Source organism: Solenopsis invicta, chromosome 7, assembly GCF_016802725.1.
Source record: "Solenopsis invicta isolate M01_SB chromosome 7, UNIL_Sinv_3.0, whole genome shotgun sequence".
Classification (NCBI taxonomy): domain Eukaryota; kingdom Metazoa; phylum Arthropoda; class Insecta; order Hymenoptera; family Formicidae; genus Solenopsis; species Solenopsis invicta.
The window spans coordinates 6,786,481-6,813,711 of NC_052670.1; the positions used below are offsets into that span (position 1 = coordinate 6,786,481).

Genomic DNA, 27,231 nt, shown 5'->3' on the forward strand with positions numbered 1-27,231 from the left:
CAGGTCGCACGATGTTCTTCGTGAATGTACCGAGTGAAATGGCTCGAAAATTTATGTCGTTGATTTCTTTATGACCTGTTTTCCAGTATTTATTCTAGTTCAATTGTAACAAAATTTGCATTTTTTATTATGTAACATTCCCCCAAAAAATTATTATAAAATTTATATAAAATATATTTCGGTAAAAGTTATATTGAGTGTTAAATATACGAATACTTCTATATTGTTTTTATCTAACATTCGCGTATGACATAAGTGAAAATATAAATAAAGATATTTGTGATTATATTTTCTTCACATTAATTTTGATTTTTTTTTTTTTCATTTTTTCTTTTATTTTTTCCAAAATTTCTATAATTTTCAAAATTGTTTTCTATAATTCCTAGGATTTGTAAAACTATTTTTTAAAGTAAATAATATGTAACAAGTATTTGTATAGTTTGAAGCACACTGGCTGGTAAGTCTTCCTTGAGGAGGATGGGAGTGGCATTCACCTCTCTTCCACCACGCATCTGCGGTATAAAAGCAACCTGCGTTACAACGCGCTTAGTTTCGTTTCGGAGTGCCGATTGTGAAACGCAATTTCAACGTAAGTACACAATCCACGAAGCAGAAAAATCTACGTTATTTCCTTATTCAGAAAAAAAACAAATTTTATTTTCAACTAATTTTCATACTTTGTTGCTATTCAATTAAATTTTACTTTATTTTGTCTTTTTTAAAGTTTTTTTGCGATTAAAGAAAAAAAATACATGTTTTGAAAAGAAAAATAAGCATAACAAAGTTTTGATGTATTGGATCTTCACGTAATATTCGTATTTTTATATTTCCAAGTCATCAGTCGAAAATATTAATATCTTACAATTTGAATATCTTGTAATATATGTAAATTTCTAGAAAAATATTTTCGAATTTTGCGGATCGTCGTTAGGTACACAAGTATTTATTTCACATTACGACGCAACAAAATTCTCCGTATAAACGTTGCTCTCATTTCGCGACCTCGGCCATTAAGGAGAGATCGGACCAACGTTCTTTGGGTATACACATCGCTTTCGATGCACACGAAACTCTCGCCAATAACTGGTATCTCGTTCCTCTGCATTTTACACGATGACAATCCTATGTTGACGTAACATTTAAATTACTTCAATTTTTGTTCCGAGCGTGACGCGAAGCTGATGAATTATGTATGGAATTGCGAAACTCTTTCTTCGAAAGAGATAATATATTCCATTTAAAGTCTTCATCTCCTGACCACCTCTGAATTTTACGGTTTTCAAATCGTTGATTACGTGAATTCTAATAATCTTTTCTCTTTATCTCCAGATGGGATTTCACACTGTAATCCTGGCCACGTTGCTTCTGGCGGGTGTGATTGCGGCGTATCCACAGAAAGATGGGCAGATCTTCAGCAATGAAGCAATACGGCAAGCTCAGAATACCTACCTTATACCGAAGGATGCGACTATACAAAAGGTTCAGGAGGGCATCGAATTGGCCGCTTACGAATCAATCCCCGGGGACCAGAGGATCAATCTCTTTGAGATCCTGGGCGAACACGTACCACCCGAAGTGGTGAACAATCTTCAGACCCAGATTGATCAAATAGGTCGAAATTAAATTCTCTCCTCTCGCACAATTGTCGTCATTTCGTCATCGTCGTGTAAAAAATAATCATATTCTAAGTGTCTTTGTAGAAAACTATTTATAAACAACTGTTTCTTTATCTTGCTTTTGTATTTCACACTAATTCTTTTTACAACGTAGAAAGAGTTTTCACTTTTCGTAAATAAATGTATGAGAAAACAAACTTATGTGCATGTATCTCATCTTTTGCCTGCCATTAGATTTCATATGTCCGTTCATAGAGAGTAACTCTTATCGATGATATCGATGTTGCGTATGCGAAGAAGCATAAATATATATCGCACAATGTACTTTATGACAAAATACTTCGTGCTTGTCTTTCATAATTTCATTGAACTGTTTAAGTATCGTTTATAGTAACGCAAGCTGTTTAGCATTGAAATTGGCATTTCTCAAAACGCGTAGTTTGCAAATCGTGAAATAATCACGTATTCTTGTGAGGATTCCTTAGTCCGAATTATGTATGCTGCTAGCGATATATCATAGAGAAAGTTGCAGAACTACTCATCGAAGAAGCATACTTTCACTTCTATTCACTGTTATTGGACGTGCCTTTTCTGCCGTTTATATTACATGACACAGCTAAATCGGAAATTTCAGCATAATCAAGACACGACGGGGTTATGAGATCACGTTTTCCGTTTTTTGCTGTGTTAATTTTATTGTCTCATTATTGTAATACATGTCCATATTGAGAACGGAAGGTCTCGTTCATACTTTTTGTGAAACTTTCACTTTCTTTCATATATACAGCCGTGCACATGTAAATGAAGTAAATCTACCAGAAAAATCATTATATAACAATATACAGTTTGATCATCTTATGCTACCTGTTACAAAAGCTTAATAAAAAATAGTTATCATAGTTTATGTTTCTGGTCTTGTTTCTTTTTTTTGTAATTTCTCGCACATATACACATGTCAGATCGTATATTTATCTAGAAAGCTATATTATTCTATCTTATAATAGTGAATTTCTTTAACGAATAAGTGGGACGAGTGTTTTAATAAAAAAAACAATCGTTTTCATGTATCAACATTACATACATTTTGGAATATAAAAACCACAAATGACATTTGTACATTAATGTTAAATAACTTAAAAATGGTTTTATTATGTTAAGATACAAATCTAAGAATTATGTAAAATGAGTTTTGGACAATTTCCGATTTATTTAGGTTTTCTTCGCGTTTAGAATCAATGATTCTTTTATTTCTCAGCGTATAACGTAAACATAATGCGCGGGCTTGATGAGGGAAATATAAAGTGTATTTCCACTTCTCTAAAGCATATAAAAAGTCATATAAGACGTATTATTTTTTTTTTCAAATAATATTAAGTATTATAATTATAATATTAAATTCAATAATAAAAACACTAAAATACGTCATTTTTTAGTAAGCACAGTAAAAAAACTATCAGGGCCCATGTAGTGTGGATAAGTCTCGCGTTTATCGTTAGTACATTGTCTTGCATTTTTATTGTTGCTTTACTATTTATAATAATTAAGCTCCATCGATGCTTATATTAATGCTGTTCTATATTATATATTTCTTACCAGTATAAATGTGAGTATCTTTCATACATTCAGAAATATCACGGTAAAACATGAGACAACTTTCTAAAATAACGCTCCTTGATAAAAAGAGGTAATCCACACAAAGTTATCTCACTAATTCATTTGTCTTTATACTTTTTATGTGTCACGAAAACTTAGAAGAGACATATACAGGTATAAAGCAACTCTTTTATATTATCGGATAAGCAATGGAATGAAATATCTTATAAACTACATAAATATTAAAAACGCAAAAATTACAAAAAAAATGCCGTTCATATCTTTCCTAACATTTTTTTGTTGAACAGAAATACAACACAAAATAGAAATATAATATGCATAAATCCTTATATATTTTGATTTTGTACCAAATTTTATTATTATGTACATTTGAAATTGCAAATATAGAAATATGATTACAGAAGATATTAATATATCATTGCTGTAAATAAAGTTTTTTTTTATACTCTTACAAATTGAATATGTATTAAGTAAAATACTCGAACGGCAAAAAATAATCATTTTAAATATAACGCTAATTATTTCTGTTTTGCCCACTTAGACGATGCAAGAAAATGTACTATTCTTACAAATTGCTATGTCTTAAGAAAGTTTTACTTAAAATCAGCATAGTATTTGTTGTGATTTCCTGTGTGCTCTTTTCTGTGTGCAGATTCCCTCTGGATTTACTTCCTGTGAAAATTTAATAATTAAACATGTAACTATAAGTACTTATAGCTCCTGTTTACTCGCCGCGGCCAAACGAGAAATCACACGTAAAAGTTTCTGCCGTAGCATTTATAAATAAAAAGAATTTGAATAAAACAGAATAATGAAATCGCTTTAAAACACTTATAAAAATGGCCCTTGACTATCCCTTTTCCACTTAACAGTCAATAAATAGTTTGTAAAAAGCACGTAAAGTAAAGCCTAATCAGACAAGAAAATTCGGATAACTGTTGAAAGGAGTGAAAAATATGCCTTTATACATAAAATTTAAAGAAACGTCACTTACAATTATTTTTACGAATTTGGTAAATGCAAGACAAATCGCATTTTCACAATGAAACACATAATAACGAAATAACATGCAAGACAAAATTTCATCTTCAGCCTGTCATGTTTCACGTCTATTAATTCTAATTTTGTCTATGATGTCACTATCGTCAACGCGGAATTAATCGATTAAAGCGCAGAGAGCCTTAAAAATCACATTAATTCAAGCGGCCTTATTTAGATTAAATATTATTACATATTATTTGTCACTTGGAGGCTATACTGAGTTTGTTTTACATTTGTCTAGTCTCATGAAATATTGTACAATATTATTGTATTGTGCATAATATTATTAAGCATTTAGGGGCCGTTTAGAGTTTCTTTTTTATATAATTGTTAAATAACTATTACTTACTTAGATCTCTTAGATCCTCTATCACGTCTTTCCGAACTCTGTTCACGAGGGCGTTTCTTACTGCTGGACGAAGAATGCGACGATTTACTTTTCTCGTGCTTATCACGTTTATCACTCTTTTTGGGGCTAAACAAATAAATTTCTATTATAGTAACATCAAAAACATAAAACTTGACGGTAATCACCTGTGTTTGGATGATTTGGAAGGAGACCCCTTCTTATGTGAGCCCCCACTCCGTGATCGATCCATTCTTTATCAAGCATAAAATATAATTCCGCAAAATTCAATATAATTCCGCAAAAAGAATATTTACTTTACGTAAGAATATGTTATTTACAAATTACTAAGAGATCATATGTACCTGTGTTTGTCTGATGATCGTTTATCTTTGCTATTGGACGAGCTTTTACCCTTTGAATTTGCGGAACTCTTGTGCTTAGAATTATGCCTATGAAATAAAGAATATGTATTTACAAAGTCAATATTTAACGTGAACATTAAATATTGTTTAAAAATAAATGCTTATTTTTTGTTAAAATCATATATATGTATTAAATAAATAAATAAATAAATAAATAAATAAATATACACACACACACACGCGCGCGCGCATACGCACACGCACATATAATACCTGTCTTTTGAAGGAGATGGAGACTGTCTTCGGTGTGCTTTCTTCTTTTTACTGGAACTAAAATCTTCACGCTCATAACGATCCTCTCCCCTTTCTTTATCCTCCTCAGCGGCTTCTCTTTCCAAATCTGACCAATCTTTTCCCGATTCCTCAGAGCTACCTAATGAAGCTTCTAGAAAAAATATAAAAAATGGAAAATAGAAAAAATAAATTAAAAAATATAAAGAGTAAAAATATATATTGTATATAATAATGCAATAATTTCAAATGTACCATCACTGTCAGAATCTTCAGAAGCTTCAGAATATTCGGAATCATCATCATCATCTTCCTCACTCTCCATATCAGATGGCTGTAAATAAATTAAATACAAATAAAATATACATTATCATTTCTACATTTTTAGAAAATCCTTTTGTTTGATTAAATCTCGAACCTCATATGCGTCATCTTCTTCCTCTTCTTCATCTTCAACTTCATCATTTTCAGCATCACTTTCTGGATCTAAGAACGTCCATCCTCCGCTATCAAAGAATCCTTCAGGATCATCCGTTATAGTCTTCATAATTTTTGTCCAATTCAAAGACTGAACACCTTCAGAGTATCGAATATCGCACGAACTAAAGAAAAAAATTATAAATTTAATAATAATATAAATCATTGTCTAATACAGAATACTGTCAACTTTATATTGATATGCAACTTACTTTAACCATTCCTTGACATGATCTAACATATTCATAGGTATGGCATTTAACATCGCTACCTTTCTATGATAATCTTTGAAAACAAAAATCATATCAAAGTTCTTTAAATGGAATTGTACTCTTTCAAAATGAACCAATTCAACATCTTCCAAGGTAATGACAAATGGAGGCTAAAATCAAATGTAATATTAGTATTGTATTCTCCTTGTTTCAAAATATTAATTGTTTTACCAAAATGTATTACCCATTCCGTGAGATTAACCAAACATCCACTAGTTGGTTGAAGTAAGACAGTACTCCTGTATGGTGCACCAGGAAATCCCAAATCCCGAAATGGTGTATCAAATTCTATTTCTTGCTTTGTCATTCCTTCAACCTTTACATGACATTGTGCAATAAAAATAAACGTAATGAGCAATAATCTAATTAAATAAAATTACGTACCTTTTCACAAAAGCTTTTAAAAGCGGTTTTCAATTTATGTCTCAGTTCTCGTTCCGACTGTTCTGCTGCGAGATCGTCGCGATCATGCATGTGTTGATGTTTACCTAAATCTGTAGTAATTTCTCCAACTTCGGTATAGAATTGCACGTCTACATGCTTCTTTTTACCAAACATAATAGCATGCTAAAAATGCAAAAATAATTTATAGATATATATTTACATACTTATTAATGTATATATACTCACGCACAATAATATAATCATTAAAAATTGATTCTTACATAATACTTAAAAAATAAATTGTTTTAAATAAAAATATGATACGTACTTTTAAATGGAAATGCAGCAATATAATCATTTCACCATCGCACGGCTGGAAGAAAGCGTTTTTAATATTATTATAAAGAATGTCCACTTTATCGCCGCGGACTGAAGTATAGCGGAATCCATTTGTGTGCGCTTCTAATCCACCAGTCATTCTTTTTGTAACAATATTCGGTCGGATATATAAGTCTTTCAACTTTGGATTGCCTTTATTCTGTGATAATATTAAGGTATCTTGTTTTACAAGATCTTCCTTTTCTCTTTCTTCTGCTTCCCGGTTTTTGAACTTCTTTTGGACCTCTTTAATTAGCCTAAAGGCCGTATTCAAGTTTGATGACGGTGCGGAGATCTCGCCAGGCTCTTTGGTATTTGTACTTCGATATGTTACTTCCTTGACAAATGTTGCATCAAGTTGGGGGTAAGATCCACCTTCATTTCGTCCCATGGTTGCGCCAGGATGAAAGAAATTTATTCTAAGATACGTATAATCTCCTTCTACCGACTGTGAAATATTCTTAATTGTCGATATGTGGAAAGGTACTGGAATACCAGCAATAGGTAAAATCACAGTTTCGTACTTCTTATCCACATATAACTTCAACTCCTTGACTTCTGGCTCACGTGGCATGTAACTCAAGTTCTTGTAGGATACTGCCGATTTGCGTATCTTCTCTTGTTCCTTACCACCAGACTGCTGGGCCAATCGAGCCTTAGCAATTTCATTCAGTTGTTGAGCTAATTCCTTTTGATGTTGCTTTCTTTTCTCTTCCGAACTATGCTCTGTTCTCAACTTAGATTCTATCACAGCTGTCCTTTTTCCACGTCCCAGGATCTCTTTTGGCTCGTTTTCTTTTCCACTTCCCTCCTCTTCTTCATCTTCCTCATCTTTCACATATATACCTATATTTTTCACCTTCTTCTTTGATGGTGTTAAATTAGTAGCAGGTTGCCCTTCATTCACTATAACCGTATCACCTATGAAAAGGGCGTACGTTTTTCCTTCTTTATCTGTTGCATCTGAATTGGTAAGGTTTGCAAGACCGACATTAACGTTAAATACCATGCCCTTCTTAACTACTGCATGAATTTTTGGACCCAACAACAAAGAACTTTCTTTGAATTCGATGCCCATAGCAAATCCAAAATTTTTTGTTAAATGATTTAACATTTCTGGTTTTTCATCTTTCACAAATTTAATACCAGCCTCATATATTTCACTTATCTTTGTTCCTGCAACCAACTTTTTCAAGATTTCCTCTTCCAGTTGTAACAAAAAATTATAATTTTCCTATAACAGTGTATTATATATTATAACACTGAAAAGCTTTTATTTTTAGCTTTGTGAATGATTATATGTTTATCCATTATAATATTTTTGAGTTTGTTACATACCTCAATGGTTTTTGTAGGGTTAACCAACAGAGTTCTAACTATGTTTGAACAATAAGATTTGTAACGTGCTCCCAATGAACAAACAATAACACCAAAGTGAAGAGTAGTATTTTTGTCACTAACAGCGCTAAATTTAAGCGAATAATTTCCACCACTTTGTATAATTGCAGGGTAACACATATCTACCTGTGTAACGTCTACCCCAGTTACATACTTCTTATTTGTGATAGCTGTATCCACACCTTCAGCCAGTTTTGAGTGTTTAACTTTCTGGAATTGCAACATATTGTTTTCTCTTACATTTCCTCTTTTTACAAATACAGTTATATGTATAACATAGAATTAAAGGAATTATACCTTGTCCGAATCTATGATTTCCATTATTTGATCTTTAAGATATTTGGTGAAAACATCCACAGATATTAAACAAGCTTTCTTTATAGTTATTATCTCACTGTCTTCTTTTGGGCACATGACATAAGCAGCTGCAGCACTTACATCAACCTATATCATTATGCAAAGATAAAAACTCTACTTTGTCAACTTATAAACTCATGTCACAAAATTTACTGCTACTTATGAATTATTTACCGTATCAAAAGATTCGTTTTTCAAAGTGGCTCGCCATGCATCCATAAAGGCACCTGGATAGTTTTCTTTCGAAAATACTCCCAGAGTTTTGCCTTTTTTACTTTGCTTCATCACTTCAATGAGTTTTGCAAAATTTGTCTTGTCTTCATCGCTCTACAAGAAGATATTCAAATACTTGGTAGCATATTTAATAATAAAATTATTTTGACAAATTATATAATATTTTGACAATTATGCATACCCTGTCTCTCACAAATAGTTTCACAGGTGGTACACCGGTATCTTCTGTGTTTTGATTCTCTACCTTTCTCAGAAATTCAATTTTCTTTTTACTGGCTAAGAAACTGATGGATTCTTCTGCTAATATCATTATAGTATCTGTGAGTTCATAACTGAGCAACCACGTCTAGAACAAAACACATCCATATATTCAATTTTTTATCAATAAGTTTTTCTTAATATTCTTAAATATTTCTAGTAATTTTAGAATATTGATACAAATGTAACAAACATAAAAAATTAATTTCTAGAAATACAAAATATATTCCAATATCCTTGAGTGAATAAATAATCTGATATTTTACAAATGATGAACATCTTAGATAAATTAGTACGCTTTCTTTTTAATAAGAAAATTAGAACAGAATCCATAGTTAAAATTTCTGATTTCGAAACGTGCATACCTGCAATGCTATGGACTTGCTGTAAACAATATCCTCGTCAGTGCCAACAGCAGAAACGAGACAATCCATTTTACTGAAACTATCATCGGTGCCAATCTCGCCATCCTGAAAAAAACAAAAGATTGTGTAAGAGGACGCAACAGTTCGGTTCGCCGGGATCTCGGAAGGTGTGCACTGATTTCCGGCAATGCTTACCTTCCACGCGGCGTACAGGCGCTTCATGCGCCCGAAAAACATATCCTTGTCGAGAGACACGTTCGCCATGGTTTGGATTTTTAACTCGCAAGCGACTACACAGGCACAGTATATACTGTGACACAGGATCCTTTTCTGAAATTATAATCAACGCCTGCGTCGTAAGCGGGCGGGGGAAAGAAACATTCAGAAGACGCGTAGATATCCTCGGCGTTATCACATCTTCCTCTCCGATTCTTCGTGATTTACGCACCGGCACGCGAATCAACGTACTTATTTTGCGAATTCAACCGCTGACGAAACAACAAATATCGACTGTAAGCAACAGTAAGCTCGTGCGATCACAGGCGCGGAGATGGCGGGATTTATAACCAAACCCGCAATACCACGCAACGCGATTGATGCCGCGAATCGGTGACGCTCGCACACAAAACGCGTTCCACGCTGTTTCACGCAACTCCGTCGTAAAAATGAAGCGTTGATTGGCCGAAACGTCGTTTCTCACCGCGCGCAAAGCTAGAAAACGACACGTGACTCACCCAGTGGCCAATCGAACGTCGCCTCTTTTCAGAATCCGCTTAAAACGAAACGGATGACTGCTCGTGCGCATGCCCAGGATTTCTAACTAAAAAAAAACAAATTCCCTTATTGGGTCGTTAGTAGGTTTGTTCTTTTTCCACACACGGCTGCGTTCAAAAATTTTACTCATCTGGGGGTCAATTCTGTATTATTCACCTTGGTAAAAATGACAAAAGTGAGTAAATTTATTAGAATATTTGTAATTTTATTGGTCAAAAGCTAGTGAATTTGCTCATTTTTGTAATTTTCACTCAACTTATGTGATACAGAATCGACTCACTGATAAAGTGAAGATTGGTTTATGCAGACAATCCGTTTGTTTTCTGTTCCTGAACTCCCTGAATTAGTGTGCACTTAAAATGAAATAGATATATATTTGAAAGTTAGTGAAAGCAAGAAGAAACGTTCCAGTGCAGTCTAGTGCAGGAATAGAAAACAAGCCTTATGATTGGTCAATTTCTTACCAGTTTTGGTGTAAGTTAAGCCTGCCGCAGACGATACGTTTTTTCTTACTGGATTTCTAACTGGATTTTCTTACTTGCTACCGTACGGGCAATGCATGGTGGAAGGGATAGCATATGTTATACTTCCACCATGGGGCAATGGTACTGGCAGTGCTACTGGCCGTGGCTTCACACGGTGTGAGTTTTCGTACGGGCTAAGCAACTGAAATTTGTTTCATAGAAGCGGCACGCTTAAATATGGATGAGATAGATGAGATGGATGAAATTATTGCAACAGTTGTACATTGTCGTAAAATTGCTATTGCATTATTTTTAATTATCGAAAAATTGCGACAACAAAATAAATATTGCCGACGTTTATGGAGTCGACAGTCAATACATTCTTTAATGCCTTACTTTTACTGTGCTTATTATGGTAATTTGGTGTGTTTATCGCATATAAACATGGTTCCTATTAGTATGCCTCTATTAAACATAAAATACTTTTTTTGGACTATTTTGAAGTCTTTTCATTTTTGCACGACGTCATGTTTGCGAAGTGAATTCACGTTTGAACTTTGACAACACTTCGACAGTATAACCTGGTATAACCCAGTATAACCTATACAGACTGCGTCCTGATTGGCTTTCACAATAAACCAGTACAGGGCACGTATTATGCATTTGTTCGGAATCGATTCCGATCGGAATTATTCCGTTTTCCCTAGAAAACACAATAGAAATTTAGGGGAAAACGGAATAATTCCGATCGGAATCGATTCCGAACAAATGCGTAATACGTGCCCAGAATCACGTAAGAAAAATAGGACATGATCTATTACAAAAATCCAGTACGCGAGCCAGTAGCGTAGCCCGTAAGCTACCCATTTCCAGTACGGAAGCACGTAAGACTGCCAGTATAGGAACACGTAAGCAATCATCCGTTTGTTTTCTGTTCCTGAACTCTCTAAATAAGTGTACACTTAAAATGAAATAGATAGATGTTTCAAAGTTAGCGAAAGCAAGAAGGAACGTTCCAGTGCAGTCTAGTGCAGGAATAGAAAACAAGCCTCTCGTAAGAAAAAACGTATCGTCTGCGGCAGGCTTTAGCGATTGACCTAAGGCTTGTTTTTTATTCCTGCACTAGACTGCACTGGAACGTTTCTTCTTGCTTTCACTAACTTTCAAATATATATTTCATTTTAAGTGCACACTAATTCAGGGAGTTTAGGAACAAACGGATAGTTGATTATTTTTCTATAAATTGATTATGATTAGCCAACTTTATATATTCTGGACAAAAATTTGATTGGTTGGTTTGTTACTTGGCCGCCATTATGCGCGTTGTTAGGTCCTTCCTTCCTTCCTTGATTGGCCTCTGGATTTCAGTCTTTCGCACGAAGACGCATCCATATATTTAAGGCCGGTATTCATAGTTGATTCTTATATTTAAGATCGTCTTAAGTATCATCTTAAGATGCCATCAACCAATCAGAGAACCATATTAGCATCTTAAGACGTTACTTAAGACGATCTTGAAATAAGAATTGACTATAGGCTTGTTTTCTATTCCTGCACTAGACTGCACTGGAACGTTCCTTCTTGCTTTCGCTATCTTTGAAACATCTACCTATTTCATTTTAAGTGTACACTTATTTAGAGAGTTCAGGAACAGAAAACAAACGGTATGAATACCGGCCTAAATTGGGATTATAAACAAGACTTAGGCCACTGTTCTCAATAATAAATTTATCTATTATTGTTGGATTACATAGCTCAAAAACTACTAGCATCGCCGACGACAGCACACTCTATAATGAGACTGATTGCACTTTTGAACTAGCATTTTTGCTATGCGCTCGATCTCCTTCTTCTGCAACGCACATATATACACACGTGCATGCGCCCTACATATGTTCATGCACACACGCATAAAATGTGCACACGCACACGTGTTCATACACACAAGCATACATACGTACAACCAACCACACATACATCTTATCTGTATGTACAAGTTGTACAACCGCGTTTTCTACTAGGCGTCAAACGTCTCTCGCGTAATCGAGATCTTACGGACCGATTAAGGCCTTCGTTCCACAACAAAACTCGTAAAACACGTCTGTTTCATGTGCACTACTTAACTCTCATATGCATACGTATGCGTATGTATATACATACATATACGTGTGCTCCACCTGAATAGATCTTGCATATATGCGCATATATTTTTATAAGCCCCCGGTCACGGAATCACTGGGAATCGCGGAATGCTTTTATCCGCGATTGATTGAACGTCCGCCGCTCACGTCCGATTTGCCAGATCCGACGTTCACCTCGTATACGTTGGTAAGAATGAGAGAAGCGGAACCGAGGAAAGTGGTGGATTAGAAATTGTCTCAGCGGGGCGTTGTGAGAGACAGAGATTTGTGATTTGGTTGCGAGGAAATGCGCGATCGTTGCTGCTGCTGCTTCACTCCAACGAAATGATATCGCGCACTCATCCCTGGTGGATTGCGCTTGGATTCGCGCAATTATGAGCAGGGGCTCATGCACGTCTCGTCCGAGAGTCCAATGCTGTTTTGAGAGGAGCGCGGCGGTTTCCGAGCTCGTATGCATGTTTGGAACAAATTGTCGAATCCTGCGTACAGGGTTTTGCGGCAATTGCGTGTAAAACGTGTCGCACGTATCATGAATGTGAGTATATTTAGTCAGCTTAACTCGCCGAATCTCAAATCAAATTATTCGCGCAGTATCTGGCTGTGACTGATCGTATGTCTGATGGAGGAATGATTTTGCATGCTGACGGTACAATAATAGCTTTTGTGATATTATTTATACATTGTTCATATAATAATTGTTCATATATATAATTTTATTTTATTTATATAAATTATATGTAAATATATTTGTCAATATTAAGCGATCTTGGGTAAATTGGAGAATCCAATTATGTGATAGTGGGTAATCGCAATTCTGTTCTCTCTCTTTTGTATAAAAACTATTTTCAGAGTATTCCCGTTCTACGTTATATTCTGGCAAATTGATTATGTAACTCACTATTGGATCATTGACCTAAAATCTTGGTAAACTTGTTTTTAATGACGACTCTTGAATGTAATTATATTTTCATTTGTTTGTGTTTTTAAAGTGCTAGTTAACATAGAGTTGCTTTAACTTGCAAAAGAGATGCGGATGGCAATTTGAGTATGTAGCTCACATTGAGTTACTGATATAAAATTTTAATAAATTTGTTTCTAATGCCATTTCTGGAATATAATTATATTTTCACATCTGTTTGTGCTTGGAAATGCTAATTAACATGAAGCTGATTTTGTAAAAAAAAAACTTTACTAAGGAGTTGTACTTTCTTATTTATAATATTTATAATTTAGATTTACAAACAAACTTAAGAGAAAGGAAAGAAAAATACATGTAAGAAATTTTGCAAAATATAGTTAAAACGTAGAGTTCTTCTCTATGATATTTACAGTGAATAGTTGGAAAAACATTTTACTTATATAAAATATTTTAATATAAATAATTTGAGTACAAGAAAAATATGCATTTATATGTCTATTACTAATAATTAATAAACTTTGTAGTTTATTATGATGATTGAATGATAATAATCTCGTATACTTGTAATTATATTGTTGAAATATATAAAATCATTGTTTGCTGTTTTATTTATTTTATCTTAATTATATACTAACCGTTGGTAATTTCTAACCCTTGGTATACAATAGAATGTATTACTTTTAAATATAATGAATTTGCAATATAAACAAAATTCTAATAATGGTTTTAACATAACATTATATAATTTTATATTTGTAAAACATGGATAAATTACATTAAATTTTATAAAATAAGAAGACTAAATATAATTCTTATATATAATTTTTTAAATTAAAATTTTATTGAAATTTTGGTATAATATATGATCTGTTTAATTTTCAATACAGGTAGTCAGCATAGCAGAGAGGTGGTGTCGAGAAGGTGGTTGACACGCCTTCATATATTTGAGATGATTGAAAGTGTATCACGTAGAGCGTTGAGTGGCTCCAGCGGGAGCTACCACGTTCGTGGTGCTGAATTAGCGAGAAATCGCAGACTAAAATCTTTATCAGCCACTGTTACTTTTCTAGATGAAACACAACATACATTTCAATTAGATGTAAGTCTATAACGTACATTCATAGATCTAATTATATTCAAGTTTAAAAATGAATAAATATGTGTATTACAGAAACGAGCAAAAGGACAAGTTTTATTGGACTTGGTGTTTCAACATTTAGAACTTATTGAAAAAGATTACTTTGGTTTACAATATGCTGAAAATGGAGTTAGCACAACTATTCCTACATCTGAAATAATGGTAATGTATCTTACATCAAATCATTTCATTATATGTAACATTCATTAATATAACTTTATATAAAATTTATATTTATTAATAATAAAAAATTTTTTGTTACATTTTTTCATTATTACTTCATAAATATATAAATTTTATAATATAAAAATGTATTAGTAACTAGTACAGTAAAAAATAATTGTTAATTTTTAATATAAATGTTTTCAGAGATGGCTGGATCCTTCTAAACCTGTGAAAAAGCAGTTAAGAAGTAAGGGTAAAGATCCTATTTTCTTAATAAGATATCTGTATAATTTTATAAAATCTATAAAAAGTATATTTTTTGATCCATTATCTACTTATCATTACACAGCTACAAGTGTGTAATATATATTTGTTTGTTTCAGGTGGATATTTCTTTTTTAGAGTAAAATTTTATGTATCTGACCCTAGTAAACTGCAAGAGGAATATACTAGATATCAATTTTATTTACAAATACGTAGAGATATTCTTCAAGGAAAACTTCAATTGCCACCTAGTACAGCTTGTTTAATCGCCAGTTATACAGTTCAGTGTAAGTATATTAAAGACAATATGATAATTTTAGTTTTAAAAAACAATTTTTTAAATAAAACGAATTACATTAAATCTTTTGATTTGATACACATATAGCGGAATTAGGAGATTATCATCCAGAGGAACATGGGCCAGGTTATCTTTCACAATTACAATTGATACCTGGACAAACAGAAGAAATGGAAAAGAAAATATCGGAACTACATAAATTGCACAAGTTTGTATATTTTTTCAAGTATCTTATAAATTTTATAATTTGCTTTAATATCAAACTCATCCTTTTTTATTTTTTTAACAGGGGACAGTTACCAGCTGATGCAGAATTTAACTTCTTAGATCATGCAAAGCGTTTAGACATGTATGGGGTGGAATTACATAAAGCAAGGGTACATAATATTTATCAGATCACAAAATATTTTTATAAAATAAAAACAATATATATATAGTTTGCTCATTTTTCAGGATTCAACAAATAAAGAAATACAGTTAGGTGTTACATCGATTGGTCTAGTTGTATTTCAGAATGGCATAAAAATCAATGTGTTTTCATGGTCAAAAATAGTTAAAATTTCTTTTAAAAGAAAACAATTTTTTATACAGCTTCGACGAGAACAAGTGGGTTTTGTTGTTTATTGATTTAACATGACATGACTTTTGTTCGTTACTTTTGCGAATTAACTAATTTATGTTGCAGTCTGAAAACTATGACACATTATTGGGTTTTAATATGCAAACTTATCGTAGTTCCAAGAATTTGTGGAAAGCCTGTGTTGAGCACCATACTTTCTTTAGACTTCACAGTCCTAAAATGCGACCGAAACGATTTCCTCTTACTTTAAGTAGTAGATTTACGTATTCAGGACGTACAGAATTTCAAACTGTTGAAGATGGGAAACATAGAGCGCGTGTGGAAAGGACGTTTATACGGTAATTGCAATATAGTTGAATATTATCAAATCTATATTTTTTATGGATTTTTTCATAAAGAATTTTTAACATTTCAGATCACCTAGTAAAAAAATTGCTCATACTATTGTAACCGCACCTGTTACTGAAGACAAAGGAAAACTAACAATACCTCCTGGAAGACCTCCGCGATCTTATGACAATAAGGTTCAATCCCTTGGTGCTCGTGAACCTCGTCAAGCATGGGGTGAAGGAAATCCAAGTGACGAGTTAGTTACATATAATAATACGATAATGCAAAACACCGAAATGTAGTACTCTCAAAATTGTCGATTGATTAAGTTTTAAAGGGCTAATAAAGAGTAACCGCGGTTATTGGTGTGTAGAAAATAAAATTGTTATTTCTATGCACATCAATAACCGCGGTTACTCTTATTAGCCCATTAAAATTTAATTGACATAATAATATTTATTTATATTTATTTAAAAATATTTTACAACTATATATAATTCCTCTTTCCTTAATTATTATAAATAAGATTAAATATACAGAAAATTAAATATATGATTAAAATTTTATTTACAAAATTTATACAGATAGAAGAAATGATAATGGTTTTAAAATATACAATATAATTTTTTCGATAATTCATAAAACAAATTATGTCAATAGTAAAAATAAGACGTAGTGTTAACGTTTATTTTTATTTAGCATTTTTAGTTTCATTTATCTCCTCTTATAGTGAAGGTGGTTTTTTATCTTTGAGGGAAGAAATAACAGGAAGCTACACGCAAGGTGGAGCATTTTCTCCAGCGTTGGGATCTCGAGTGTTCAGTTATGCGGACGATGATACAACTGCTGAAAGAAATATTTATGATTTGCCAGACTATAGCGAACCTACTAGCTCACCGGCCCCACAAGTACGTATGTCTGTCAAAGATACACATAATAATTAACAAATAAAAGTCAGAATATTTAATAAATATTTTTCATTATTTTTTAGATATTAGAAGACGGTTTAGTAACCATATCTCTAACGCCGGATGAACAAGGTCGTTTTGGTTTTAATGTGAAAGGTGGATTAGATTTGGATATGCCAATCTTGGTATCACGAGTAGCGCCGAATACACCTGCTGATCGCTGTTACCCAAAATTGAATGAAGGAGATCAAGTACTTAATTATTTAATATATGTCTTTATTTGTATCAATAGTCTGCCTAATACTTCTTTTTCTCTTATGTTTCCTCTTAAACATAATTTCTCTTTATATAGGTTGTTTACATTAATGGAATTGATGTAAGCGGTTTACTGCATGAACGTGTAGTAAATTTAATACGACAGTCACGCGATCGCGGATCCGGTGAACTTACTTTAACTGTCAGACCTAATGCTTTATATAATGCATTGGCTGGCACTGACGAGACGTCCGAAGAAGAACCACCTTATAGGTATGTAACTTCGAATAAATAAACACTTTTTATACACAGTGCACATTAAATTTTGCTAAATCTAATTTATTATAAATTGCTAAATATAATTTATTATAATGAATTGCTAAATATAATTTATTATAATTACAAGGTATGTACCTGATGCACCTCATGCAGCTATTGGATCTGACGCACTGGCCCAATCTATGTTATTGCTTGCGGATGGTCTAGCAAGTGGTGCTCTTATTGCGCAATATGAACAGTTATACAGAAAAAATCCAGAACTTGTGTCACTTGAATCGAAAAAACCAGAAAATCAATCAAAAAATCGCTATCGAGATATTTCACCATGTAAGCTAAAGTTTTTTTTTTATAATAAAAAGAATAAATTGTTAAAAAGACCCGTCCATCTGAGATAGAGCAATTATTAAAATAATTTATGTATAATGTATGTATGTATGTATGTATATATATATATATATACATATTTTTTTTTATAGATGACGTTACTCGAGTAATCTTAATGGGATCTGCAAATGGAGATTACATCAATGCTAATTATGTGAACATGGAAATACCAGGTTCAGGCATTATTAATAGGTATATTGCTACGCAGGGTCCCTTGTCTTCCACCGTTGCCGATTTTTGGCAAATGGTTTTAGAAGCGGGTAGTACACTTGTCGTTATGCTTACAACCCTAGTTGAACGTGGTCGTGCAAAATGTCACCAATATTGGCCGGCATATAACGAGACACTCACGTTAAGGAATCTCACACTTACATCGACTGCAGAAAATGTCGAAGATACATTTATTTTTAGAGAATTCATACTTCGTGATGTTAATGTGAGTAAAGCTTTGCGTACTGTCATAATTTGTTTTATAATCTTTTAATACACATGTATGAAATATAAGTAAATGTAATATGCGCATTTTTACATATTAAATGTATCTGCAGACTGGAGAAGAAAGGGATATAACACATATGCAGTATTGCAGCTGGCCCGATCATGGAGTGCCAAGTGATTGGCGACAATTTACTACGTTTACAGAACGCGTTAGAGCAGCTCGTACTGGAATAGTTGAACCTGCGGTTGTGCATTGTTCTGCTGGAATAGGACGGACCGGTGTATTAGTTTTAATGGAGACTGCGTTGTGTTTAATTGAAGCCAATCAACCAGTGTATCCATTAGATATTGTACGCTCTATGAGAGATCAGAGAGCAATGATGATACAGAATGCTGTAAGTTATTCATTACTTATCAATTCATATTATTTAATAAATATATTCTGTTTATTTGAATGTGATATTTCTTTCAGAGTCAATATAGATTTGTGTGTGAAGCAGTCCATAAAGCCTATAGCGAAGGGATAGCCAAGCCACTTCCAGAGTTTAGTAGATGAAAGTAAAAATTCAAGATGGGCAGCATTTTGTAATTATACCATTTCTTCTCTCACACATCTTACATCAAGCATCATGCCATTAGAAAGTAGTTTTATACTTTGACAATAACGTATAATATAATATATATTTAATATAGCATCCTAGTAAACAAAAACAGATGTTTACTGCGTAAAGTATATATATATATATATATATATATATATATATATATATATATATATATATATCTCATCTATACATAACGTCCAGCTCTCATTTGCTACTGTAAAATTCCTATTTTTTTTATTTTTATTTATATTACACACAAAAGATCTATTTAGTATTTTAGTATTTTAATGATTTATTTTATTTCTTTGTGCAAAACGTTGTTTTGTACAAAATGTGATCATGTTTTTTTTGTCGCGAGTATTAATGCTTTATAATTAATTTAAAATATTTCTACGAGACGCATACTTAGAAAGCTTCAAAAGAATAATATGTAGTATGATATATTATTACTAAATTTATAACAAAAATAGATTTAATTATAAAGTTTGTAAGATCTAATATATATCTATGAAAGTCTAATCATAGATTAAATGAATTAATTTAATAATTAATATATATCTATATATGCATATATTGCCTTATATATTGTCCTTTTGAATATTGTATCTTATAGAAATATTTTAAATTTATTTTAATTGTATAATTAAATTTTGGTATATTAAGTTACTAATTAATAAAAGTATATATTATATAATGCAAATATCTGCACATACGTTAACATAATTTATTTAGATGATTAAAAATTAATTTCTTTTGTTGCAAAAATTTGTGCACATTTATCATTTATGTAAAATTTCAATTTCCATTGCTAGATGTATTTAAAAAAATTAAGAGATCAACAAAAGGAAAAAATTTAATGCATAAATTAAATATATTTACATTACAAATTTGAAGTACAATTATGGAAATAATGGATAAAAGGTTTAGACACAAAGATATAAATAAAAGTATTGCACACAATGTATACAAAATATACATAAATAAATTTAATAAATTAGAGCTATCACGTCAACTGTCAATGGACTTAGATAAATTTGAGGACAATTTCTGTGTAATAAAAATTCAATGATAGTCATAATTGTGAAGCTATTGAAAAAGAAAAAATGCAACAACCAATATTCTCGTATCAAATGTATGTACATCGACTCAAAGAAGCTATCATTAACAATTGACGCGGTAAAAATTTTACGATTTATTACAAATGTTTGTAATTGCAAAACTTTGTCCATCCTTCATAAATAATCATACAGAAACTATTTAAAGGCACAGGGCGAAGTACAATCTTCAATATTGGCAGCTTGCAGGCAAACTATACAACCATCTTATATACATAAAAAATACAGTTCTATTCGAAATAAATCAAAAGTTATGTGAAAGCGTACAAGTTATTTTAACTTGTTTTTATTATATGATACTAGAGCAGTCAAACAATTCAAATACTTCAAAAATGTCAGCTTTAACTAAGAACGTTTATATTTCTCTTATTATTATTATTATTATTAAATGTTTTTATCATAATGTGGGACACTATCATCTAATAGATATTTATGAAACTTCACGTATTTATTTTTCACTCAATGAATCAGATGGATACACTAACATATCTCTATATGAAGCTTTTAATCTTCTAATTAATTTCACGAATCTCACGAGCTCTTTTCAGTATACTTATCAGACTCTAATAATATAATACCTCATCATATGTATTAACACCAGCATTTTATAATCTATTTTTGTATTAATACAAACTGGCACTACAATAAATATTATTAGAACAATAATCTATAAATCTTTCATGCGTGGTCAAAAGGATAGAAGTTATTTGTCTTTAAATTATGTAAACTGATACAGCATTCCTTTCCTTCCCATTTCATTCATTCTTTTTTTTCTTCTTTACAAAACTTTCTATTAATTAAGATTTACTTATATTCTTTTTACAGTGCATGAAAGAATGGAAGAATGAAAAGATGTCTATCTTTATACAGTCAATGTACAATAAACCTGATTCGGCAAAACAAATCAAATTGCCAAGTCATTTTAATATATGAGAAAAAAAATTAAGGGGAATGCCACTAATATATATCTTAAAATATGTAAATGTTAGAAAACAAAATTATCGCGCGTGTATGTGTGTGTGTGTGTGTGTGTGTGTGTGTGTGTGTGTGTGTGTGTGTGTGTGTGTGTGTGTGTGTGTGTGTGTGTGTGTGTGTGTGTGTGTGTGTGTGTGTGTGTGTGTGTGTATGAATTTATATATATATAAAATTTGTGATTTACCTTTCCCTATTTGTTTTGATTCGTTCCACAATATTCTCACGATTTGTTTTATTACATATATTAAATTAATATATTGTATATGTTTAAATCAAACACATACACACATAATATAAACTTATTAAATTTATGAATATATTAAAATAATAGAAGTTGATATTATTTATTTCTTTTAAAAAAGTATAAAGTATGTGCACATGTGGAAAAAAAATTTTCAATATATACAGGGAAGAAGATAAAAGCAATTATGTGTGTAATGAATTTAATACTTACAGATGGACATCAAGAATTATACGTCATAATTAATGCGTTCACTCATTATTTAACTTGAGATTGTACAATTATTTGTGTAAACATGATGCGATAATTCTCTACTTAAGTATTTTTTTCCTTATATGTGCAAATGAAAAAATTTCATTACCCCAATGTTTTTACACTTTGCAATATATGGTATACATTAAAATATTTTTATTACATATATTAAATTTTTCCAAAATTTGTTCGATATATTATACGAGTATATAGAAATAAGTAATATAAAAATACTTGATCAATTTATTTTAGATATATTTACATACCATGATCAGTCAAAATTTTAGACTGTAGTGCCTTGTACATACTTTCCCCAAATGCAGTCATGTCCAATACAAATTAAAATATTTGATTTATGTGTTGCCTGTATGGTAAAATTTTGCTTTCAAATATAACATAAACAACCATAAGTATATAAAATAAGTTTCAGAAATCTTGATGGTAATAAAATTTATAGATGTCTAGTCTTGTTCATATATACTTTTGGAATATAAAATAAAACTATTATAAAACAATTTCCCCACTGGAAATTATTCTTTCCCAAATTATTTTTTATAATTATTTGTATATTTTTAAATATATTTTTTATAAAAAAAAGTTTATGTATGTACATATTTACATTAGGTAAATTTGATAATACTATGTTACTGATTGATAACTAATTTAAGAAATATCATTTTTTAGTGAAAAATTATATTTCTTAAACTAATTATCAGACTTGCATAAGAAAATTTTGTGAATTTTAATTAAATAGTACAAAATAACGCCTAATTAGATTTTTATTAAAGACAAATGACATAACAAATAATTATTCAAGAAATGTGAAACCTAAATAAAGTCTTTTTCAAGAAAAATGCAAATATTTGATGTTATTTAAAAATGTAGATAACTGTTTTTTATTAATTTTAGGTATATATTAGGCTTAGATCTTTTCTGTTTAATGTAGAAAAATATGCAGACCGATTACAGTAATTCAAAATTTATAATTTTGTGGGTTCATTTTGAACGTTTCTTGCATGACTATTGCCAAATTTCAATAAAATTTATCTAAAAAACAGTTGAAACAAAAACCAATTAATCTACTTGAGTATTTATATATAATTATACATACAAGCAACTTGCAAAATATCTATAGTTATAGTTCAACAATTTATTTAATTTGTTAAAGAAGTTGTAGTTGCAAATTACAAGAAGATTTACAAATTAAAAAGAATGGTCCCTCTTGACCAGGTACATATGTTGCAGGAATAATATGATACGTTCCTGCAGGTACATCTTCCAGTTCCAAATATACAAATCCAGATCTGTAAATAGAAATAAAAATAAATTGAAAATATAAAATGTATAAGAAAATTTAGAGATGAAAGAATCCAGGTAAAGCACAATAAACAAACCTAAATGGTCCGGAACTTTTTGTTTTAAATGCAGTTCCTGCATTTGTATCATTCAAAACAACAGTGTTAATGTCAAAGCCTATTTGATACTGTTTAGGTCCTTTCAAAATAATTAACAAATAATTATTATTGTTAGCACTTTCGAGCACTATTTGATATCGTGGATTGTTCACATAAGTGGGATGATTGCCGCAGCCCCCCGCTGTGATGTTCTTCCATTGACCCGTAACCTACGAAAGATCATGTAAATATATAAATAAAAAACCCAATATAAAACATGTTTTAGAAAAGAATGTTTTTATAGAAATATTTTTATAAATATTATACCTCTTTTTCATATTTATAAAGCTGAGGTATTTTTCGTAATATAAATGGACACGTTCCATATGCACGGAGCGTATAATAAATAGTATTTGTTTTCTCATACTGAGATATGACCAAAGTATATTTTGCATCACTTTGATCTCCGAGTTTAATTTTACACAAATAATGTGGGCTATTTATTCTCACACCATCGATGTATGGTGGTGGATCATCTAAATAGTTTCTTATATTTATTATTGGTAATTGAAAGATAAGTAATAAAACAAGAAAAAAGTTGTACACTTACGCGGATAATACACTCTTTTTCCATCGTTACGATAAATTAAAACTGTAATATATTCTTGATTTTGTCGAAAATCTGCTATGTCTGTAATATGCCTTGTAAGAAGTATCCAGACAGCACCAGATCCTTTACTCTGCACTTCTAATGAGAATTGTGGATTGTCACCAATATTGTATGCATCTCTTACAGGCCCAATACCAGCTTTCCACATTCTGTAATAATAAAGTAAAATTACTTTGAATATATTACTATAGTATATGAGAAAAAGGGCAATCACATAACATATAATACAGATATAATAGAAAAGTTACATACTGATGTATGCAATAAGTATAATTAAATAGTCCTGGATTCCAATTTAAATAAAATACATCAAAGAATCGACATATACTATCATAATCAATCCAAAAAACGCCGTTATCAAATACTGAAGCAGATTCCGGATCATAATTTAATGTCTCCTTCAAATCCTGAGTCCAGTGTTTTATATCAAGTTCAGAATAATTGCCTCTCCATCGCAAATGGGACCAAGGATTTTTCAATTGTAGTAGTCTTTCTCCCTACATGTATATTAATATAATTTAAATAAATCACTACATAGTCTCTTTAAATAAATAAAAAAATGTAAATAATGTATTTTAATAAATAAAAAAAATATCTTACTTATTTTATATTATTAGAACACGTTTAAAACAAATATTAAATAGTTTTTCTATTTTCCTTACATTAATCTTTCTCACATCAAGGACAGCGTATGCATGACTTGGTACAAGGCCAGTACGATCTGTGTCCAAATCTGATAACTCTCCTGTGGCTACAGTGACTAGCACGTCTCCCTTATGAAGTCGTAATAGTAATACATCAAATAAATTATCCTTATTAAAATCTACTTCGTTTGGTCTTATTGCCCATCTCTCAGGTATCCAGCCAGTTAAGGCATGCAAATCTATATTCTATAAGGACAAATGTAATATATTTAAAAGAATAGAAAAACTTGATAAAATAAATTATAGATTAGTTATTTAATGTTGCAAGGAAATGTAAACTTACGCTATTTGACCCAGGAAAATCGTAACCCCCCATTACTTTCATATAAGCCTTCTCGAGTAAAGAAATCCATAGCTCCCCACGATTGCTAGAGTAGGAACAGAGTAATTGGTTGTATCGGCTTACAGGCAGAAGATCATCTATTATTACTTTACGTGGAATGCCATTGATGTGTAGTTTCACCATGTATTTTCCTGATATTATATGTTCATCATTTCTAATATATAATAAATATTAAAGTATATGCATGTGTTTTATGCAAAATGAATTCTAATGTGAAGATATATTGTGTTATTTAAATATATCTTTCAATTTTAATTTAAAGAAAGCCATTTAATGTGAATATTTAAAATTGTGTTTATGTAAAAAGTCATCGTGCACGCGAATAAAAATGTAAGTGTATTAGATAAGGTGCTTGCCATACAAGATGTATGGCTCTTCTATGTAGCTCAATGTAAACATTCTTAATGTAAAATACAAAATATATATATATAATATATTTATTGGTAAGCCAATTAAACTAAATAATTACCAAATGGATTATATATCGGTTCCTTGTTTTTATTTTTAGGATAAATAATGGATGTTATGAACCTTCGTCCAAACTTTTTCTCATATTGAGCACTCACAGCCAAGGAAGCAACAAATGAACAATCAGAAACAACCTAAGATAAAAAAAAAGATTGTACTATTCAGATATCATAATTTCATTATTTGCACTGTTCTTAAATTTGATAAATTAATAATATAAAAATGTACTTTTATTATGTCAATATGTTACTAACAGTCTGTTTTATGCTGAAGTAATCAACATGATGGCCCATGACCATTTTAGGATCGGAATATAATTCTTCTGGTCGGCGCCATCCAGCGAAATCAGGTTTTTGTTTTGGCGCTAACTCTAATAATCCATCTTTATCCGTAAATGGAAAAGCATATTGAAATTTTTCAGCAAGATCAATGCTCATAAATGGTACAAATTCATTATCATTTATGTGAGAGCTGTAGAGCAGCACTTTTTTTTCTTCTTCACTATAATTGGTACTACCACCGGTTACTTTGAGATGTCCGCTGCTTCCTCGATGAAGCGAGGCTCTGGTATCTCTCACTGAAATTTATTCAAGTAATAAATATGTGCTTTATTCTTTGTCTTTAAAATATGTTACCTGGAGCAATTGATGGAGCATTTACTGGCTGTTCTGAATGTATTGGCTGTTCAGTATCTGGAAAACTGCTTTCTGGTACAGAGGGCAGTTTAGCAAGACTTTTCATAACACCATTATCCTCAGTAGTTTTGATACCTTTTAAATCCTCTGCCCGTTCAACAGCAACTCTGACAAGATTTGTTAACTTTGCTTTTACTTCTGGGTCAACAGTTTTCTGTAATATATTGTTTAAATCAAAAAAATTCTCTCAACAGACATGTAATAATAATTTAATATTAAAAGGAATTATACTTACTGTACTAAGGCCAAGTTCAGCAGCATCAGTATATAACTTTACTGCAATGTCTTTCAATCCTGCTTCATCCGCATCTAATGCTTGGTTCATGAGAAATTTACATTTCTGTAGCTCAGACTGATGTGAAGGTTCTGACTTATGCTTATTCTGTTCCTCCTCACAAACTAAAATTTTTTAAAAACGTCATTTTGTACATATCACGTTTATAAAAATTCTATTAATGTATACTTACCTAGACGTTGTATCGATAAAATCCTCTCACGATACTCCGCCAATTTGTCTTCGTATGTGCCATCTAATTGCAATCTAGTAAGAAGTTTAGTAGCAATGTCGTAATAATACAGAGCTTGTTCATATTGGCCATTGCTATCAAATTGTACCGCTCTACGAGCAGCAAGTCGCGCATCGTCCAAGGTTTGCGTCATTTTTTAACGAGCAACAAAAAGAGATGCTTCAGAATCCGAATTCATTCGATGGTGTACTCAAGTGTACTGTTGTGCTGCCGTCAAGATTGCGCACAACTTCTTCCTGAATTCTCTCTTTTTTCTGTTGTAAATTTCCTATTGGAACAAAATAATACGATTTTACTTTAAAATTTATATTCACTCGGGTATGATAAGATCCATGAGAGCAAGAAGATAAGATGTAAGGTAAGTCATGGTCATCATAATTTACCTAATTTACCTCTCACACTCAACTCGTTCAACACACGACTAATCATCAATTGTATACTCGGAGCATGCGCATCATATCTAATTACATATGTTCATTCATAGCGTAAATAGATTTTTTTGTGTCTGT

General features: G+C 31.4%; 4 protein-coding genes across 11 annotated transcripts; 2 read left to right on the top strand and 2 right to left on the bottom strand.

Annotated features, from left to right (window-relative positions):
• Positions 1 to 415: 415 nt before the first annotated feature.
• LOC105195876 lies at positions 416 to 1,817 on the top strand. The gene is made up of 2 exons (XM_011161497.3): positions 416 to 589; positions 1,330 to 1,817. The coding sequence occupies exon 2, from the start codon at positions 1,330 to 1,332 to the stop codon at positions 1,621 to 1,623; it is 294 nt and encodes a 97-aa protein (XP_011159799.1). The 5' UTR covers positions 416 to 589; the 3' UTR covers positions 1,624 to 1,817.
• Positions 1,818 to 2,803: 986 nt separating this feature from the next.
• LOC105195877 (FACT complex subunit spt16) lies at positions 2,804 to 10,056 on the bottom strand. Of its 3 annotated transcripts, none has more exons than XM_011161499.3 (17): positions 9,592 to 10,056; positions 9,397 to 9,501; positions 8,955 to 9,119; positions 8,714 to 8,866; positions 8,480 to 8,626; positions 8,123 to 8,392; positions 6,735 to 8,018; positions 6,407 to 6,589; positions 6,207 to 6,338; positions 5,963 to 6,132; positions 5,692 to 5,875; positions 5,529 to 5,607; positions 5,256 to 5,424; positions 4,983 to 5,069; positions 4,806 to 4,871; positions 4,621 to 4,746; positions 2,804 to 3,902 (listed from the first exon to the last, which is right to left on the bottom strand). In XM_011161499.3, exons 1-17 carry the CDS (start codon positions 9,658 to 9,660, stop codon positions 3,896 to 3,898), a joined length of 3,396 nt encoding a protein of 1,131 aa, XP_011159801.1. In that variant the 5' UTR covers positions 9,661 to 10,056; the 3' UTR covers positions 2,804 to 3,895. The 3 variants fall into 3 exon arrangements, with proteins under 3 accessions (XP_011159801.1, XP_011159800.1, XP_011159802.1); XM_011161498.3 differs by having other exon boundaries at positions 5,256 to 5,427; positions 9,592 to 10,055; XM_011161500.3 differs by lacking the exon at positions 4,806 to 4,871 and having other exon boundaries at positions 5,256 to 5,427; positions 9,592 to 9,660.
• A 2,528-nt stretch (positions 10,057 to 12,584) lies between these two features.
• Positions 12,585 to 20,038, top strand: LOC105195882 (tyrosine-protein phosphatase non-receptor type 4). Of its 4 annotated transcripts, none has more exons than XM_039451575.1 (18): positions 12,585 to 13,310; positions 13,625 to 13,730; positions 14,582 to 14,793; positions 14,866 to 14,994; positions 15,202 to 15,250; positions 15,381 to 15,548; positions 15,647 to 15,767; positions 15,849 to 15,936; positions 16,013 to 16,165; positions 16,245 to 16,477; positions 16,555 to 16,725; positions 17,224 to 17,377; positions 17,461 to 17,628; positions 17,730 to 17,905; positions 18,039 to 18,238; positions 18,388 to 18,731; positions 18,844 to 19,128; positions 19,206 to 20,038. In XM_039451575.1, the coding sequence occupies exons 2-18, from the start codon at positions 13,715 to 13,717 to the stop codon at positions 19,287 to 19,289; spliced, it is 2,751 nt and encodes a 916-aa protein (XP_039307509.1). In that variant the 5' UTR covers positions 12,585 to 13,310; positions 13,625 to 13,714; the 3' UTR covers positions 19,290 to 20,038. The 4 variants fall into 4 exon arrangements, with proteins under 4 accessions (XP_039307509.1, XP_039307507.1, XP_039307508.1 ...); XM_039451573.1 differs by having other exon boundaries at positions 12,586 to 13,310; positions 17,200 to 17,377; XM_039451574.1 differs by having other exon boundaries at positions 12,586 to 13,310; positions 15,202 to 15,244; positions 17,200 to 17,377.
• Positions 20,039 to 22,682: 2,644 nt separating this feature from the next.
• LOC105195878 (calpain-7) lies at positions 22,683 to 27,214 on the bottom strand. Of its 3 annotated transcripts, none has more exons than XM_039451579.1 (13): positions 27,115 to 27,214; positions 26,663 to 26,990; positions 26,431 to 26,594; positions 26,136 to 26,349; positions 25,755 to 26,077; positions 25,502 to 25,634; positions 24,973 to 25,163; positions 24,648 to 24,875; positions 24,238 to 24,482; positions 23,926 to 24,134; positions 23,643 to 23,851; positions 23,316 to 23,545; positions 23,084 to 23,225 (listed from the first exon to the last, which is right to left on the bottom strand). In XM_039451579.1, exons 2-13 carry the CDS (start codon positions 26,853 to 26,855, stop codon positions 23,084 to 23,086), a joined length of 2,481 nt encoding a protein of 826 aa, XP_039307513.1. In that variant the 5' UTR covers positions 26,856 to 26,990; positions 27,115 to 27,214. The 3 variants fall into 3 exon arrangements, with proteins under 3 accessions (XP_039307514.1, XP_039307513.1, XP_039307512.1); XM_039451578.1 differs by having other exon boundaries at positions 27,106 to 27,176; XM_039451580.1 differs by lacking the exon at positions 27,115 to 27,214 and having other exon boundaries at positions 22,683 to 23,225; positions 26,663 to 26,855.
• Positions 27,215 to 27,231: the final 17 nt, after the last annotated feature.

Coding starts and splice junctions, on each gene's coding strand:
- LOC105195876 (XM_011161497.3), top strand. CDS start 1,330: ATGGGATTTCACACTGTAATCCTGGCCACGTTGCTTCTGGCGGGTGTG.
- LOC105195877 (XM_011161498.3), bottom strand. CDS start 9,660: ATGGCGAACGTGTCTCTCGACAAGGATATGTTTTTCGGGCGCATGAAG. Junction 5,428..5,528: donor TGAAGATTCTGACAGTGATG/GTACATTTGAAA, acceptor TATTTTTTCTAG/AAGCTTCATTAGGTAGCTCT. Junction 4,872..4,982: donor CGATCATCAGACAAACACAG/GTACATATGATC, acceptor TGCTTGATAAAG/AATGGATCGATCACGGAGTG.
- LOC105195882 (XM_039451573.1), top strand. Junction 14,794..14,865: donor AACATACATTTCAATTAGAT/GTAAGTCTATAA, acceptor TGTGTATTACAG/AAACGAGCAAAAGGACAAGT. Junction 18,239..18,387: donor CTATCGAGATATTTCACCAT/GTAAGCTAAAGT, acceptor TTTTTTTTATAG/ATGACGTTACTCGAGTAATC.
- LOC105195878 (XM_039451580.1), bottom strand. CDS start 26,855: ATGACGCAAACCTTGGACGATGCGCGACTTGCTGCTCGTAGAGCGGTA. Junction 26,350..26,430: donor CTGAACTTGGCCTTAGTACA/GTAAGTATAATT, acceptor AATATATTACAG/AAAACTGTTGACCCAGAAGT. Junction 24,876..24,972: donor ATTTTCCTGGGTCAAATAGC/GTAAGTTTACAT, acceptor TTGTCCTTATAG/AATATAGATTTGCATGCCTT.